General features: G+C 32.7%; 2 protein-coding genes across 3 annotated transcripts in view; one reads left to right on the top strand and one right to left on the bottom strand.

Moving 5' to 3' along the window:
* The window catches only part of LOC139815256 (midasin), a 111,255-nt gene that overhangs the window by 72,553 nt on the left and 19,980 nt on the right, over positions 1-18,722 (top strand). The window lies entirely within an intron of this gene.
* LOC139815263 (putative gustatory receptor 28b) lies at positions 12,391-17,622 on the bottom strand. Of its 2 annotated transcripts, none has more exons than XM_071782050.1 (8): positions 16,991-17,622; positions 16,586-16,891; positions 16,022-16,284; positions 15,641-15,817; positions 15,116-15,365; positions 13,163-13,231; positions 12,822-12,911; positions 12,391-12,639 (listed from the first exon to the last, which is right to left on the bottom strand). In XM_071782050.1, exons 2-8 carry the CDS (start codon positions 16,865-16,867, stop codon positions 12,607-12,609), a joined length of 1,164 nt encoding a protein of 387 aa, XP_071638151.1. In that variant the 5' UTR covers positions 16,868-16,891; positions 16,991-17,622; the 3' UTR covers positions 12,391-12,606. The 2 variants fall into 2 exon arrangements, with proteins under 2 accessions (XP_071638151.1, XP_071638150.1); XM_071782049.1 differs by having other exon boundaries at positions 12,391-12,625.

Below are 18,722 nucleotides of genomic sequence, written 5' to 3'. Positions count from 1 at the left end.
CTTCCTGAAGAGGACCGTTCCCCCTGCGTTCTAGAAACGGGTAAAGCTTCCATCTCTCACCAGTGGCTACTCCCGTCATCTAGTACGACAAGTCTCTTAATGGGATCCTAGCCAGGACCTGAATACACAAGGGAATGAACTTGGATTTCTGCTCTTTCCAAATAGAACATTGGAGGAGAATTTACGCGAGGCGAATTTACGCGAGGCGCCTTAATTGCGAAATTAAGCCACAAATTTTCTATGTTTATACATATATTTTTATCACGATTACAAATGTGTGCAGGTTTTACTAGTGTTAGAAAAACGTGGTATAAACACGAATACCATGATTCTTCATGCAAAAATAAATTAAAAGTATGAGAAAATTGTAGAAGAAAATTTTTCTCAAAATTAAACGAGAAGAATTCTTTATTTTTAACTTATTGTTATATAAAATATTATTTATTTTTGTCTCACATTATCTTTTTATTTTAACCAAAATCTTAATTATTTCTGAGTTATATAAATACATATTAAACGTAAATTTGAGGTCAATTAATATATAATTAATTTAATTGTAATTAATATCTAATATAAAGAAATTGTAGAAAACAGACTTAAATTTGCGACAGTAAATTCGTGCTTTTTCACAAGTCGCAAGTTGAATCGTAAAAATACTCTCGGAAACATCAATCGCGCTGATGGATTAGCAGATGAGCCGAATTCGAAGATTCGATATTTGCCACTTTGTTTCGTCAGCATAGCCGTACTATTCTTGGAAGACAAATTCACGGTAGGAGAACGAATGGCACGGGGGTGAATCGATATAGGCCGAGAGGGGAGAAACAGCACGAAGAAAAGTGGAGAAACTTTTAATCGGGTTACATGAAATTTGCGAAGATGAAATTTTTATCTCTGTCACCGTTGGCATTTGTACTGCGCTTTAACCGCTAAAGATCTTGACACGAGCGTGTTATTTGCACATCGCAAACTTGCTCAAGACGAAACTCGAGAGCAATTTTGTATTTTTACGGACGTTTCGAGCAAGAATCCGAAGCGTGGATACGAGACACATTAACTTGATTCCGTCCTACGAAACTCGAATTTCTCCTTGAAATAACGTGGAAGATAATCAAGTTAAGCAAACGCGAAATAAGCTTTCAACGATATTTTCAATGATTGAAAAAAACGAGCGAAACATGCGATATTCTCGCAACTTCAAATACGCCATTTTCATTAAAATTGAGCGAATTATGAAACATTTTTCATATGTTTTATATGTCACAATTTTACCTATACATATATGCTATTACATGTTATATCTTTTTTATTATATTTTAAATACGTAGACATCCGCAATTTCTTCGTACGTATTCTATATTCTCATAAAAAAATATATATTACATATATAATTGTAAAAAGGTACTCGCGTATATTTTCCATTCCCGATAACATCATAATTTCTTTCGATTTACGGCACAATTATTTTCTCCGTTTGGTTGAACATACGAAGCCATTATCAATCTCAGTCAAATTTTATTGTATTTTTGCGACAATAACAAATACATGATCTGGTAATGACTAATCAGGCATGGTAAAACTGATATCAATATTTATAGTCGGACAAAGAATCATTCCTCTGCTCTGACTGTTTCTATTGCCTGGTACCTCGAAAATAGGAAAGTCACGCCATGATATTACGCCATTGTCTAATGATGACGTGGTCATTTCTTACTTAATAACAATTTAAAAATTTGAATTTTGCATCATATGATATCTCCGTTCGTAGGATATACTAAGGAAAAACTAAATATACTTTTATTATCCAATTTAACCATAGCTATCGATTGAGTCAAATTACTAGTAATTACAATACAATTCAATCACCTCAACTGTCAAAATATGAAAATGTGCGCTCTGTTTATCTGAACGATAAATAGAGCCACGGGCATCTCGCTGCCGCACCGTTTCATGCGAACTTCGCTGCGCGTAAACTTGAAACGAGACACTGGCCCGTATTCTGAACGCACTTTTATCGCTATATGCGCGAATTTAACATATAGTTTACGTTACATACTATAGAATCTCAGAAATAAATGCGCGGATTCATCGATAAAAGTGCGTTCACAATATGGGTCATTGTCTCTTAATATAAAGTATTTCCCGATGGTCTAAACTTCTTTATAAACAGGAAGCTGTATATAATATTATAAACATATAATATTATATAATGCATCTAAACAAACGGAAAAACTGATGAAGCCCATATTACGCAACGGTTGCTTTTGATCAAACTTTGAACTTCTAAACCTATATTCAGTTACTGATCTATAATTTTTCTAAGATCGCAATAATCGTAAAATTATATTAATTTTTCCTATGTGTACAGCTAACTCTATTTTTTTAATCCTCGTGTAAAAGTATTGCGCGTGTTTTTATAAATTTAAAATAAGTGAACGATTAATATAATATAAGAAATAGAGCTGTATCATCTGGTAATCAGGCACAGAGCGAGAGTAAAGCATATCAATATTTACAGTCGGACAAAGAATCATACCTCTGCTCTTAACCTCCAGCGAGCAATATTTGTAAACGTTTCTTCAAATGATTCTTCACGTCTGTCTGTGCCTTCTGTATTTAGTATCTAATTCTCCGCAGTATAGAACGATTATAAGTTATAATGGCAGACCCGGTAGCTGAAGATGAGTGGGTGTTGCAATATTATATTCCTACACTAAAGTGCACAGAATGTTACGAATTTTAATTGTTACATACACTTTTAAATACGTTAAGTTTTTGCTAAATATACTTATGAATGCATTATGGAATTCTTGACTAACTGCACTGATATTTATATACCAATTTTTAAACAGTAAATTTTTTACTAGGTTTTTTACAGGTTAGCTTTGTGTGATGAGATCTTTTTTAAATAATAAAATATTTAGCTAATTGCATTAATTCCAAATCTATTTTAGAAAGAACAGCTAGAGTTTATTTCTGAATAATTTTTTTAAACTTTTGTTACATATATTTTTAGATATTTTTATTGCATATTTTTATTGCATATCTTATGTACTTGGCATGTCTTTTTCACCTTTGTAAATTCTTTTTTTTACGGGATTATAAGTCGGCGTCTATTTTTGATATTAAATCTGTTGTATAAATGATTAAATGCATGGTTTATTCACTAATAATATTCACTAATGGAGGTATGAATATAAAATCTTTTTTACTTTCGTGAAGTTCTTTTTTGTTGGATCGTAAAATAGACTTTTGCACAAAAAATAGGTACAAAGGGCGCGTGTACTTGGCGTAATTGTTCTACCTTCTTTGAAAAGGTAATTGTGCAGATACATTGTACACGGATTGTATACTTTTAGTCGGTAACAGTTTGCAATATTTTATTTGATAAAAAAATTCTTAGCGTGTAATTATACTTTTTTCTTTAATTTTTATATTATCCACGACAAAATTACTAAAAGAAAGTGTCACTCTCACAAGAGTTCTTCTGAGTTTTACCAGCGACGGAAAGCACCTGCAAACTTCTCCTTGAGTATCTACGTCCGAGAAATTCATTTCTTTTGCTACGTAAAATCTGAAGTTTAATTCAACTTCTCGGCGCAAGATAATGGCAACTATTAATTCGATTAGAGCGCAGAATATAGAATACGGAGGAATTGTGGATTCTAACTAACTTGCAAGTTTCCAAGACGCAATCTAGATCTTTAATATTCACCGGTTAATCTCCGAAATGCACAATAACGCAGGCCGTTTTGCATAGTTAGATGCACATAATCTTGCATAAACGGTGGTGGATTATTATGTGCAGTAATATACGAAACAATAGTAAAGTTAAAAAGTGAGTTTTTGGAGTCATAAATAAGTTTGTATTTAAACAATTCCGACGCAAAAATATTACAAAGATTATAGCAATTTTCAACAAGGAGATCTTGAAAAGTTTTATTTTAAAATAAATAAAAATATTTTGGATTTTTGGGAGAAATGTTACATTACTTTCCCTCCTTCGCTATAACAAATATATGATTAAAGGTAAGATTTATGTTGATAAACTGATCTGAATGAAAAAGATATTATAGCGTGATGAAGGAGCTGCTATTTTTTAGAAGAATCGATCGTTTCATTTTCTACTTACGAAAGAAGAATTTATCTACCTATATGGAAAGATAGAGAATTCTCATTCTATATACATTTAATGGCACAGAACTTCCATATTTTAACGTATTTTTGGCAAGTGTGCTTGTCTGGAAATTCCCTTTTGTTTCTCAGTCACGATACCGTTTCTCTTAGTGATAAATTTCAGCGATCTGTATTGTTAGCTGTACCGTTTGCAGCTCTTAATATATCTTGAGTGACTGATCCTTCTAATGAGATAAGCTTTTAAGAGAATTTCAAAGATTGCGATGGCAGCTTTTCTGATACTCGCGAAACAAATTAAAGGGACGGACGTTTCCTAGTAAGATATCTACCTAAAGCTGCGATAATTAAATGACGTGAGGTTAATAATAAAATAGTTATACTTATAATGCAAAGATTTCATGAAACATCAATATTAATCTTGCGATTAATATCGTAAATATTATATTATTATTCATTAGTGCTGAGCGAATTTGTCTTGATAAGTTACGGCAAACTCGTTAAACGTAAAAATATGTATATCGTTCTAAAGGACTCGGAATTATTTCATTATCGACGATTACACGCAACTATACTCTTAATTATAGTGTAAAATCGCCGAGTACATCAAATCGGAATCTAAAACGGTCTTACGAAACTCGAGTAAAGCGCGAGGCGTTGAAGGGGAATCGCCCGCGAAGATATCAAAGTTGCAGAGGCACTTTACGATTCTTCGACTGAAATTTCGTTGTATTGCGTTATATTTGATTTAGCTTTACGGTCGCGAGGGAAAGGAACGCGTTATAGCTACCGAAACTTTCGTTCCGTATCCACAGAATATGCGATAGTCATATTTTACGTGGTGAAACCGCGAACTGTCGGAACAGTTGAAAATTTAAAATCTATTTATGCATAGTACGACATTATGTTGCCCTCGCAGCAATTTCTTCTTCCTTTCTCTCCCTCTATCGTGCAAACGCGGTTAAAACTTTCATGCAATTTAGAAAAACCGTAACAAAATTATGATGTCATCAAGGAAAGAGTTAATATATAGAAGACTCATGCAAAATTTATGCCTTAAAGAAGAGAGGAAAAGAAGAATTTTTATAATAATTTAGAAAACATTTGTTTTATGAATTAATATACGAGAATCATGTAATAAAATAAATTATAATATAAGAAATTAAAAACTGCAATAGTGAGATAACGTATGGTAGAAAATATTCATGTCAAGTACAAATATGTTATAACTTCAGAAACTTTCGATTAAATCAATATCGATGATCGGAATAATATCTTGATAAATTTCAAAATTTATCTTTGACAAAATGTCACTATAATATTCGCTTGAGATCTGATTGCTGCTGACGTCGTTATTGATTGATTGACACACAATAACCATTTCACATATTTTATAAGTCCCTTTTTCATGTTACGAGGGCGGCCAGCCACCTTCAACAATATCCGTGGGAAGTGTTACGTGATAAAAGTGCTTTAAGAAGATACTGCCCCGGCAGACTTTAAGGACATATCTGAAAAATGCGCAATAGTCAACACTTAAATCCTTTGCTGTATACCGGCGTATATGGCGCCATAAAGAACATTATTTGCGCTATAAATTCGCAGATCTATTCGCGGTTATAGTATTCCGATAATAGTGCAACAATTACCTCCTGATATAATCGTTAATGATAAATATTTAAAAATGTGTTAAGTAATATTTGACGATTTGCGCGTTATAACGAATTTCTCGATTTCGTTTCGCCCCAGGAACTTATTATTAAAAACGAGACATAACTTTATATGTAAAACCAACATGCTTCGCGCAGCCGTTAATTAGATTTTGCAGAAAGACAAGCTCGAGATGATAGACTGAAAAGCGTCAGGATTTCTTTCTTGCACGATCCTTTTAGGGGCATCGTTCTCGCTGTTGCTGTGTCCTACCGCGCGTTGCCAGTCAATGGCCAAAAAGCATACATCTTTGAGCGGGAATTTGCGCTAACGATTCACGGGCCACTTCCCATGAGCTCGTTAAATCCTCTTTCATACTTCACCCACCGTCTTATAACTTCACCTTCGCCTTCGGAAATAATTTTTCAAAGCCGTCAGAAAAGAGAAGCGTATCGTGAAGTCATTAAAGCGATCTCGAAGAATGCGCTCTTAATTTTGGCGCGGAGCGAACGAACATTATCTCTATGAAAAAAAAAAAGAGAAAAAGGGGGAGGAGAGAAAAATGTATGGATTCTGTTATTTATTACATCTATTTTTGTAAATTGCGAACATGCTATAGCAATTGATAAAGAAATATACATAAATTTTGTTAATTTTCACTAAAAGTTTCTTGGGATTTTTTACATTCTAATATATCTCGAACTTTTGTCGAATTGTTGAGATCTAAAATCCTTTAACATTAATTTAGATCGTTACGTCTTTACATCTCCCGATTTATTGATTTTTCAATTCCTTCAATATTGTTTTATGTTTTTAACTGCATTTGAGGGTATTTTAGTCTTTGATCCCATAATTATACTTGACTTTAAATACTTTTTTGAAATCAGAGAATACTTTCCAACTTTAAGAATTACTATTATTACTTTCAATTTAGTCTGTAATCATCTGATGGTTCACTAATCCTAAGAAATAAAATTATTATGTTTTCGATATGAAAACTCTTGCTTTGGAAAGAATAATTTTATACATTTATGTAGCAGTATAGCATTCATACGACTCCGCGTGCACGGATTCACAATTCCCGCGAATGCTTGAGAATAACGTCCTTGTTCTACGACGATGTTTTATGCGAGAACGCTAATGCAACGGAATTCTTCTCTACGTAGGGAAAAAGTTGCAGTAACTCGACAATAGCGTCCGATAACTTGACTGAAAGCCATTTTCTTTTCCGGCATTATTCGCAAACTCGGTCGCCACAAATTCTTTTCAAAAGTCTAAACATTATACGCTCTTTTCAAATGCCTACGTACGAAAGTTATTTACAGTCTAGTTATGTTAACTCGCAATTTAGCTGATAGAATTTTTTTTTTCATATAAGAAATTAATTAATTAACATCAAAAAAGTAACTTCATAAAGCCAAATTTTTACACGGAAAAAAATTTAGCTAAATTTAGTCGTAAAATATGGATAACTAATATTTTTTGCAGCGAAAGCTATAGTTTAGCAATAGTAGTAAAATCTTTTGTTCTCGCTGCAAAAAATGTTGGTTATCCATATATTATGACTATTTTAGCTATAGTAGCTAATTTTTTTCCGTGTAGAGAATAAAAAATCGTCTTTAATTAGAAATAAGAAATACTTCTTTATGTCTAAACATATGTTAATTTATAGATGATACTAAATATTATCTACTAATATATTTTGGTCAAATATTATTATAATATATTTTATGAAATATTATTATATCATCAAAATTTTTTAAGTTTATCCGAAAAATAGAATTTAATACTCTAAAGCTTGTAGAATCATATTTACTCGATACTTGGCGAATCCAATTGTTTGTTCACTATACGTCGCGGTTGAAATCAGATCTACCAGATTCGATGTACGTAAAGATACATCCTATAAAATCGGGTCATGTCATATATCCTATATATATATGTACAAATTTTTAAAAAAATATGTATCTGACGCCAGTGGAAATTCCGTGCTTCGAGTATATTTCTCTTTTCTTCGGAAGCAGAATTTTCTTCCACTCGCGATAGCTGAGAAATCGGTCACCGTTAAATTACGTCTCGTTCGTTTTGCTTCCGCACCCGATCAGGCTCGGAAAGTCAGTTGTTTCCTATTTCTCCTCTGAACCGAATAACCCGATTGGAAAGACTACGTTAATCGATGCTCCGTGAAAGATCAAGAATCCGACCGAACAAGATTATTCTGCTGACTAACGAGCCTACTTGTGAACGGAATCCATACAAATAAATAAAATAAACATGCTAAATCTAACGAATTCGCTTGTAAGAAAATCGTATAGATTTTCATTTCATGAAGTGAGAGAAATTATCCGCTTAAATGTCTCATTAACTATCATATTATTTTTTTGTACTTTTTTATATTTATTTATTTATTATTTAATTGAAGGTGAACGCCTGATTTTAGGATATATTTCAATATTTCCTCAATTTCAAAACTTTTGTAGTGTCATGCTTATACCACAATCCGTAAATTAAGAAATATTACTCTGTAAATATATTAATGCAAAACTTTGCATCAAACATATACTTTTAAAACTCATAATTGATGGAAAAGTCTAATAAATCATTTTTACTTATAAATAATCATATGCAGATGTACAAGTATATAATAATTATAAATGAAATATAACAATGCTATTTAAAGCTATTTGTAAATTTTCACCGATCTTTTCAAGTGGAAGCAAAGTCAAACAGCGCGATTACCACTATTTTTCTTATTTCTTAAATCTTTCTTATCTATCTCCACATGCTATCATTTGCCGCAGCTGCGCTCGCGAGTGCAATATTTCGCGCAATAAAGAAGTCGTTAGGTCGGAATAAAAAATTTCGTCTGACTGCGTGAGGGTTTATCCGATTCAGACGATTCCCCGCCATTCTCCACAATCGTGGAATTTACATTCTTCACCTTCCCGGTCGAGCCTCACTTTGGACTCACAGTTCGTTTCTCGTTGGATTTTACGTGTCCCGAATACGTGAATCCCTCAGGAAAACTGTCGCGGAGTAACAGTCCTCCTAAAAAGCCGCGTTTCGTTTTGACGTGAACGAGATAAAGGATCGACTGGAGACGAGACTGGAAATGTCCGATTTTGAGTTGGCCTTTCGATATATAGAACAGCTTGAAATAAGACAGGTATCTTTTTTTATAACTGCCAGCGTGCAGATTTAGAAATAATTCTTCGAAAATGTAAACCATTTACTTATACACAATATGACGAATGCATTTCTGTTTCATAAGTTATAAATAATATATTTTTCCATGACTGAGAATTTGATATACTTAGATATTATTATGCAATTATACTAAAAATAAAGCAGTAATTAATTGAAATCAATTGGCCGTTTATCGACATTATTTTTCGATATTATACGTCTGTTTTGCTATTAAATGATATATTTATAATGTTTGATACAAAAAGTCGATAATATTAAGATTTAAATCTTACACAACAGTTCTATGAAAAATTGATCTGTCTCCATTCGTATACGGTTGGAAGCTTCAAAGTTGGAAACATTTTTCTGGAAGTACCAAAGAGAAATAACATTTCGGAATTTAATCGTCATGATTTTCGTCACGTTCAATTTTCCGTCTGTTGGTTGCTACCTATTTTTCGGCACACGTGCATTGAACCTTTCGTCGCGCAACTTTGCGATAAGGAATGTCTCTGTGCTTTTTTTTTACCTTGGATTTCGCTATAAAGGAGGAAAAGTTGAGGTACTTCCTTCACAAGGAAGACGGGCGCCGAAAGGCGCAGTCGGGGAAACTCGATATCAATTTTCTCGCTACATAACACACGCGAGATGAATTCACAGCGCCGTTTCGGTCTGTATACGCGAACGTAATAAATATTTAATACGCGCGTTATTAGGATGCGTCGGCATTGGACACCGTGCCATCTCTTACGGCTATAGACTTTTTTTTACATATTAGTTTCCTCAGGGAAAATTTCACGCGATCGTAGTTTATCACGATTTTTATTTCTACGCACGTTCAACGTCTTAATTAATGCAGTAAGACATCCTTTAATTTTTCCTTGAATTAATTGGTTCATTGTTCGCGATAATAAGATCACAAATGGCAGGTTCTCACGAAGTGAGTGTTTCAGTGAACGATTTGTCTGAGAAGTAACCCCCATTTTTCATAATTTGTATTGCTCACGCAGAAAACACATCCAACGATTCCGTGATCGACGATGTCGTTCTCCGTGAAAATAAAACTGCAACATACGAATCGCAATAATAAATTCCCATTTGTAAAGAAACGAAAACATATGTTCGCGTGATGTGCGGCGCGTAATTCATTATACACTTCTGTTTCGTCCGTTATGTTTGATATTGCTCATCTTCCGCGATACATTTTTTTTTTTTTAACTTTTATTGTAAATATTTTGTTTACGTATCTCAGAAATCAAGCGTATTTTAGCACTCGAAAAATAATCATTCGTCATAAATACACAAATTCAGTATTTTCAGTTAATATTATATATCTTATATAATATATATAATATATTATATATCTTATATTATATATCTATCCGATTAGAATTCACAACAACGCGGAGCTTGCCTCGTGATATTAGTATCAAGAATAATGGAAAGTAAAAGAAACAAATCCGAGGTGAATTTGAATTTGCGAACGATTTCAACTAAATTAAGCTTCTAATCTAAACTAAGCTCAACTCCGAAAATAATTACATGAATGACAATCGATTATCCGCAATCCATTCGTCACATATGTGACGAATATAGTTACTCGCAATCAATTCAACGATCCATTTATTCGTTCGGACAGATTAAATTGCTCCGTAACTCCGTTACGGCAGCGACTTTCTTGAGAGGCGAAGCGAACGGTCGCGCCAGAACGCGCTAATTTTTGACGGATTTGTGAAAAATGAGCGACTTTACGAGGTTATCTATACGAGGCCGGTTACGCGAACACGTGAAAATCCATATCAGACCGACATCAATCATCTTGATTCACGCCTGATATTCTCAGCCGCCGTTCGATTCGCCCGGGGAAGGATAATCCTGACGGATGTTCCCGTTCCTCGGGAACGGAACCTTTCTCTAGCCGACTAGGAAGACGCGCGGTCGAAGGATTATGCCGGCTTCTTAAAGTATGAGAACGACTTCGTCGCCGAGCGAAAAGAGACATCCGTTCGACTATAGGATAATAACAGATATTAGATCCTTAATCCGGTAATGGAAACAGATATTAGATCCTTAATCCCGTAATGGAAAAAACATTTGCTTCTAGAATCTTGTGCACGATTACTATCACTTTTAATGGCTTTTCATTTATTGATTAGAGTCGATACTTCTTCAGAAGTTTCATACTCTTATAAAGTACGATGTACTAATTAGGATTAACACGGAATATTCCATAACTCGCAATCTTAAGTTTTACGATTCTTCCGACAAACTTACGATCGAACTTGCACTTTCCTATAAAAACTCGACATTGTTATTTCCAATTTTCTAACTTTTCATGTCTCTTTATCAATCCTCGAATTAAAAATATATTAAGACAAACTTAAAATTAGGCAACAAATGTTATTCTATTATTTATTAGTCTTCTTTAAAATTTGATTTGTGAAAAAAATTTTGGAGCTACTTATAATTCAGTCTACTTTTGTTGGCATTTTTACTTAAAAAATTTACTTCAAATTCGTCGGAGAGAATTTGTAATTAAAATTAAGTGAATTACGGAAGATATCTTTTATATTATTATTCAGATTTTTTTACAGGAGTCTGCTAATAAGTTTTCTCTATTAACATCTATTAACATCTATGTAATTTACGCACAATTTTACTTGCTTCTAATAAAATTATCATTTTAAGAAGTTTAATTTCTTATTTCTTATGAAACATGATTATATAATTGTCTCGTATGCAAGATCGATTCCTTTATTCACGATTCGATAAAGTTTTCAATTAGCTGCGGTTGATCCTATACAAAGTGCCCTCGACAAGTATCATGTATCGTACACAAAGCAAAAGCTCTACAAACTTCCTGGTAAAAGCCGTGTTCGCTTCGTAAGCTGCTAAATCCGTTAGCTGTGTAAGGTTCCTACATTGTTGCAATCTTGTCTGAGAATATGTTACACGTACCGCATACGTATCGCCATGCGTCTAAAATTTTCTAGTCATTATTTGCCCTTTGAATACATATTTATTACGTGTATTTCGACGTGCGGTTTCGCCAACTCTCTTTAACATCGAAATCCTCTCGTACACAAATAATAGGATCATTGCGCATGTAGTATATATTTCGAATAAACCGAGCTAGAGTCACTAATACTGCATTTATTAATTTATTATTAATATATAAACAGATGTTTCCAGTTATATTCGTCTTTCAATATGTTAAATTTGAGTAAAGATCTTTATTATCTAGTAAAAACGCAACCTGCAGAGATCCTTTCATCACTCCCGCCGATTCCAATCGACGGTTTTCTTTTCATTGTCCAATTTATTTTTCAGTTTTTATTATTTATTATTTTTTATTTCCAACAATTTATATGTTATTTTAAAGTAGAATACAATTATAATAAAATTAACACAATTTTACTAATCAAGTTTGTATAATGTTATTTAATTCTTTATTAAATACATGACATTTACAAAGAACAGTAACTTAAGCAAGCTCTTATTAAACTTCTTCGTAAACTTCTTTTTTTTATAGTAATATTAATAGAAGATTGCTTATCTATATAATATTGCTTATCTATGAAGTCTTATCTTACATGTCATTTTGTGTGCTGAATTGTATTAGAATAACAACATACTTCAAGACCGTGGTAAAGAACTGAAAAAAATAAACTGACACGGTTTCTTATTTCTGTCATTCTCAATAATCTCATGATTATATTAAATAATGTAGCAAGTAGCTTAATATATAACAATTATGTTAAAAACATTATTATTGAGAATAAATAAATAACATAATCTCATTTAAATGATTAAGTTAAACAAATATATAAGTAATAAAGTAAATAACATACCTTGCCAGTAAGAGAATTATCAATTGAAAAGAAACCAGTACAGGTAAAATGTAATGAATTAAGCATTATTTGCTGTGTAAATTGCTGAATCTGCAAATATATTTGTATTCTTATTATACATATATGTAACCATATACATGAATATATGCATTATTCATGTTATATACATAAACAATACATTGAATTTATAGATTTGCAATTTTGCAATTTATACACTTAAATGTCTTAAATAAATTAATCGCCGTATATAAATATTACTAATAATAATGTTATATGTTATGGAGAAAGAGATCTACTTTGATTGATATATGTAATTATCAATGATACATGAATAGATTTACCTCTTCTTTCATGTCATCATCCATAATAGATCCTTCAAAAGATTGTATAATTTCGCCGGTTTTATATGCCTGAAATAAACATTAATGCATACGATGCAAATCTGACATAAAATTATGAATAAATTGCACAATATATGTGCGGTGCATATTTTTTATTCATATATAAAAATTGAAATTATTATATGTATTCATATAAGTATTAAAAGACATTCTGTACCTATATACAATTTATATAAAATAAATAAATTATGTAATATTCTTAATATAAAGGACCTCGCACAAAAAGGCTGCGAAATGGCTCCCAGTCGATTTGGCTGAAATTTGAATATGATGTAGTTAATGTTGTCCTGATCAAATGTCTCATAGGGCTGGAAGACCAATAATGGCTAGTTTTTGAGATATTCGACTCCAAACATTGAGAAAATAGATGTTTTAGCGTATGTATCCCACACAGCACAGGATATTTTGAGGGACATTTGTGCATCCGCTGGATATCCACCGGATATTAAATATCCACTGGATATCCACCGGTTATTGAGATATCCCACTTTATCTGTAGGACGTCCCTCAGATAAAGTGTGCTGTGTGGGATATAGCTTTAATATATACGAATTGCATGTGTATTCGTGTGCGCTCGCGCGCATGCAGGTGTGTGCGTGCGTGTGTGTGTGTGTGTGTGTGTGTGTGTGTGTGTGTGTGTGTGTGTGTGTGTGTGTGTGTGTGTGTGTGTGTGTGTGTATGGGTGTGTGTGTGCGTATGCGCGCCCGCGCGGGCGCGCGTGTGGAACTTCTAATTAAGGCACGTGTCTATTCCTTGGAAGTGGTCGGTTGCCTGCATCAGCGACGGTTTGAATTAGTGTAGTTGACGGATATTTTATGTGCTCTTCGTTTCTAGCATAACCCAAATACCACAAAACGCTACATATGTGAGCACAAGTACCCAGTGTACGAGTACCAGACTTGCAGGTACAATAATATCCTAATATTGGTGACAGCTCCTCGTCTATGTTTTCGTCCATATCATCGTCTATCTCATTATCAACTTTGGATTTCATAAATCAATAATATCCTAATATTGGTGACAGCTCCTTGTCTATGTTTTCGTCCATATCATCGTCTATCTCATTATCAACTTTGGATTTCATAAAAACCAAAACCAAAACATAGACGAGGAGCTGTCACCAATATTAGGATATTATTGTACCTGCAAGTCTGGTACTCGTACACTGGGTACTTGTGCTCACATATGTAGCGTTTTGTGGTATTTGGGTTATGCTAGAAACGAAGAGCACATAAAATATCCGTCAACTACACTAATTCAAACCGTCGCTGATGCAGGCAACCGACCACTTCCAAGGAATAGACACGTGCCTTAATTAGAAGTTCCACACGCGCGCCCGCGCGGGCGCGCATACGCACACACACACCCATACACACACACACACACACACACACACACACACACACACACACACACACACACACCTGCATGCGCGCGAGCGCACACGAATACACATGCAATTCGTATATATTAAAGCTATATCCCACACAGCACACTTTATCTGAGGGACGTCCTACAGATAAAGTGGGATATCTCAATAACCGGTGGATATCCAGTGGATATTTAATATCCGGTGGATATCCAGCGGATGCACAAATGTCCCTCAAAATATCCTGTGCTGTGTGGGATACATACGCTAAAACATCTATTTTCTCAATGTTTGGAGTCGAATATCTCAAAAACTAGCCATTATTGGTCTTCCAGCCCTATGAGACATTTGATCAGGACAACATTAACTACATCATATTCAAATTTCAGCCAAATCGACTGGGAGCCATTTCGCAGCCTTTTTGTGCGAGGTCCAATGTGTTTAACTACAAATAACTCAATTTTACATAAATATTGCATATAATTGTATATATTATTTTTATTATAAAAAATAATTTTTTATACCTCGGTTGATACACTCGAACAAAGCGAATTTATTAATATAATTTTAAATGAATAAATGCATGCCCACATTGCCATGGATATAATCTTTTCGTTGTCGAGTGTCACCCTTAACTGGCCAAAAAATGCACCATGTAAACAGTAAGTAGTCGAAGTTATTATCGTAAAATGAACTGCCAATTCGAGCAGAAGTACGAAACAAAAAGTACGATTTGTTTGCCGTCCGATTCTCGTAATTTCTAAATGTAAATGTCTTTGACAGAAAAATATTCAATAGTTAGTGATAATTTAAGTAATATTAAAATCTTTCAAATACTCAATAAATACTCAATTATTAAATTCGAACGAGTTACAGAATCCGGGACATATGGTGTGTATGTGTGGTGTATGAGAGAATGGGAGAGAGGAAAGATATGTAAATATATATATATATAAGGTCTTTTTAATGTTTAATTGTTATATTATATGAAAACTTGATAATAGAAGCAAAAATTATTATTGATCTCTTATAGTGTCTTTGTCTTATACCTTAGCGTTTGAATGTGATGCATTATCATGTCTTTGCGGTTTTTATAGTTCGCCATGACAAATGCAATGGACGTATTATCGTGCCGATTATAAATCTTGAAGGCATTTGATTCATTTGCATAAAGCACTGCATTATTGATTAGAGTATTTATCTTCTGAAATCTCATTCCAACACATCTGCCGCATTTCAATCTTAATCAGTACTCAAATACGTAAACAGAAACATGTTATATGTTTACTTGTCCGTTACAAACAAATTAAAGAGATATTATTATAATTGACAAATATCTTAGAAATCAAAGAAATCTTGACAAAGTCCTCTGGTCGAGCTTCTCACGAAATATTGTTGTTGTTTATTACTTTAAGAAACATATTACTTGCCTGACAAGCGCGGCGAAGGTGAGGTCCACTACAGAATTTAATATAAATGGAAAAGATGTGCTTATGTTGGTGTAAAAGACAACCCAGTATTCCTCGCGATACATCCATAGTGTATGCATGAAGATTAGTGTTATCGTAGTTACTACCCAGATAGCCGTAAGACATCGAGTAGAGCGGTATATTTTCTGATAATCTATTTTTATGCCCAATGCTTCTAAAGTATTGTCCGCTATACCATTCCTCTTAATTATCTTATTTATATTCTTCAAGTATTGAGATTTATTAATAGATTAGTAAATTTGTTCAATATTTATTCGAAGACACGTCATGATGTCAAAGAAAAAAATGTATACGCATGCAAATCTATGCAATTATACTTAGCAATTCTGTATATTTACAAGAAGAATGTAAATAGAAGAAAAAAATCCTTTATTACACAATTTACACATATTTTAAAATAAGCTGAATATTAATGTTTCTTTAATTCATTAATGTAGTCTTTCCATAACTTTTGTTCGCCACTTCTACACTAATTTCATGCGAAATGTTATTATACATACCTACCTCTGATTTATAACGCCAAAACATAATTATAGCCCAGACGGCAACTAAGACGTTGACTCCCTCGACAACGTAAAATATCATAAGTTCTTGAATAAATATTTGTTGTAAAATGTAAAATCCTTTGTAAAACGAAATGAAAAATACAGTCAACACTGAGATGATGTAGACAGCAGTTAGAAAATATTGTGGGCGATTTATGGGTATTTCAAATATACCCATGCAAAATATACAATTGAGCCATATAATAGGCATAACTGCCTGTTTATAATTCATACTCGGCATTATCTCAAACCATTCACCATCAACCTAGATGGATTAATTATTATTTGATTAACAAACATATGTATATTTATATTAAATGATATTACGATTAATATTTTATAAATATTAAATAAATAAGCTTACGTTATGTTTTTTAAATTTTATGTGCAATTGAACACGGTTTCCTCGTTGAAACGATAAATCTCGAATAACCGAAATAAGCACTGAGAGTCGTCGTTTAATTGCGAGTGTGACCAAATTGTCGTAAATTGCGGAAAGAAAACACTTGTTTAACGTCTATAAGGACTAAATTTGACTTGGACTGGACACTAGTCTTGCGTGTTATTTTTAATGAACCCTACAACTGACGAGCAACTAACGGCTAATAAGCGATCTTGCGTGCTAGTATGATACATCATGCTTTTATATATACACGTGTTTCACGCCAGTAGTGTACATGTACATTGTACAACATTTTCAATTACTTATTTGGTTAACTATAGCTTATCTGACTGTTCCTTGCTAAACGTTTAACTAGCGACAATAAATGATTGTAATCTAGGATCATCTTTGCCTCAACACTTTATAACATTATTTCTGATAAGATCTATGATTGATGTATATCTTTTTTTTCTCATGTTTATCAAAGTATAGAACTTTAGTAGATATTACTTTCTGAGCTGTACTCATAGAATTTCTATTGATTGTAGGTACGTGCATGCTGTATGAATATAAATTGAATAATGTGATAACGAAAAGCGATACAAACTGACTACGTGTGAAAAGATTGAGCTTATTACTTCATTATCTAAAAAATGTAAGTAATATGTGATTGTTGTTTATATAATACATATATATATATATATATATATATATATATATAGATATATATATATATATAATTGTATAACATATTTCTATTTAATCAATTTAAACGATTAAATATCATGTTAAGTTTTATAAAGGAAAGTTATCTGAGAACGCAATTTTAGCTTAAACATAGTGAGAACTCTAATAAACTTGCATATACGCAAATAAATATAATATGTTTGCATTTTATCGTAGATACCATCTGAAACTGGATCATTAAGGCTTTTATTTTAATTGAGAGTCGTGTTGAAATGCTACGTAACTGTACGATATGATATGGATGATATACAGTAAAAATAATATCAGTAATGGAATTTTCACGTTTTACAATTAGAAAAACTACTTTCTATTGTTCTTTTTTACGTAATTGTTTTAATCTATAACACTGATCAACTTTGCAATATTAAACGGTACAAATGTATGTAACATACCTGCTTATATTATCAGAAATTCTTAATATACACGTAACCATTCAAAAATTGTTTTTATTTGGAAGTTATTATCAATACCAATTTTTAAAGCGTTCTATTGCGCGTTTCCATTGGCTCAGCGTGTATTGATAAGATAATTGCGATTATCGTTTGGCTTGAATATCCTGTCCGTTTGATGAAGTTCTAACAGTTCTTCTCTATTCTTCCATAATTTTGAAATTAAACAATATATTAAAAATTATCAGCACAATTATGCGTGTTTAATTGTATAAGTCTTAATGTTCGATTACATCGATTTTATTTACATCTTGGCATAAAAGATGACAAATATACATATAATTCATGTTGCAAAGAAGAGAGAGAAAAAAGGGATGGCAATAAATGCCAAAGTACGAGGAATAGAAGAATATCAAGCACGAAATAATGTAAGGGAAATATATAAAGAAAGTACAGAAAGAAAGAAATACATATATCCTAAATTAAAAGGATTCTTTGATCAACTTCTTAATGAGCAGAGTTCTATCCCGAAGAATAAAACTTAACATTTATAATACATTAATAAGACCAACACTTGT

Source organism: Temnothorax longispinosus, chromosome 6 (genome assembly GCF_030848805.1).
Source record: "Temnothorax longispinosus isolate EJ_2023e chromosome 6, Tlon_JGU_v1, whole genome shotgun sequence".
Classification (NCBI taxonomy): domain Eukaryota; kingdom Metazoa; phylum Arthropoda; class Insecta; order Hymenoptera; family Formicidae; genus Temnothorax; species Temnothorax longispinosus.
The sequence above is the reverse complement of the archived record's forward strand: the minus strand, read 5'-3'. Positions and strand labels throughout refer to the sequence as shown.

Coding starts and splice junctions, on each gene's coding strand:
- LOC139815263 (XM_071782049.1), bottom strand. CDS start 16,867: ATGCCGAGTATGAATTATAAACAGGCAGTTATGCCTATTATATGGCTC. Junction 15,818..16,021: donor ACCTTCGCCGCGCTTGTCAG/GCAAGTAATATG, acceptor GAAATGCGGCAG/ATGTGTTGGAATGAGATTTC. Junction 13,232..15,115: donor GTTCGAGTGTATCAACCGAG/GTATAAAAAATT, acceptor TGTTTATTTCAG/GCATATAAAACCGGCGAAAT.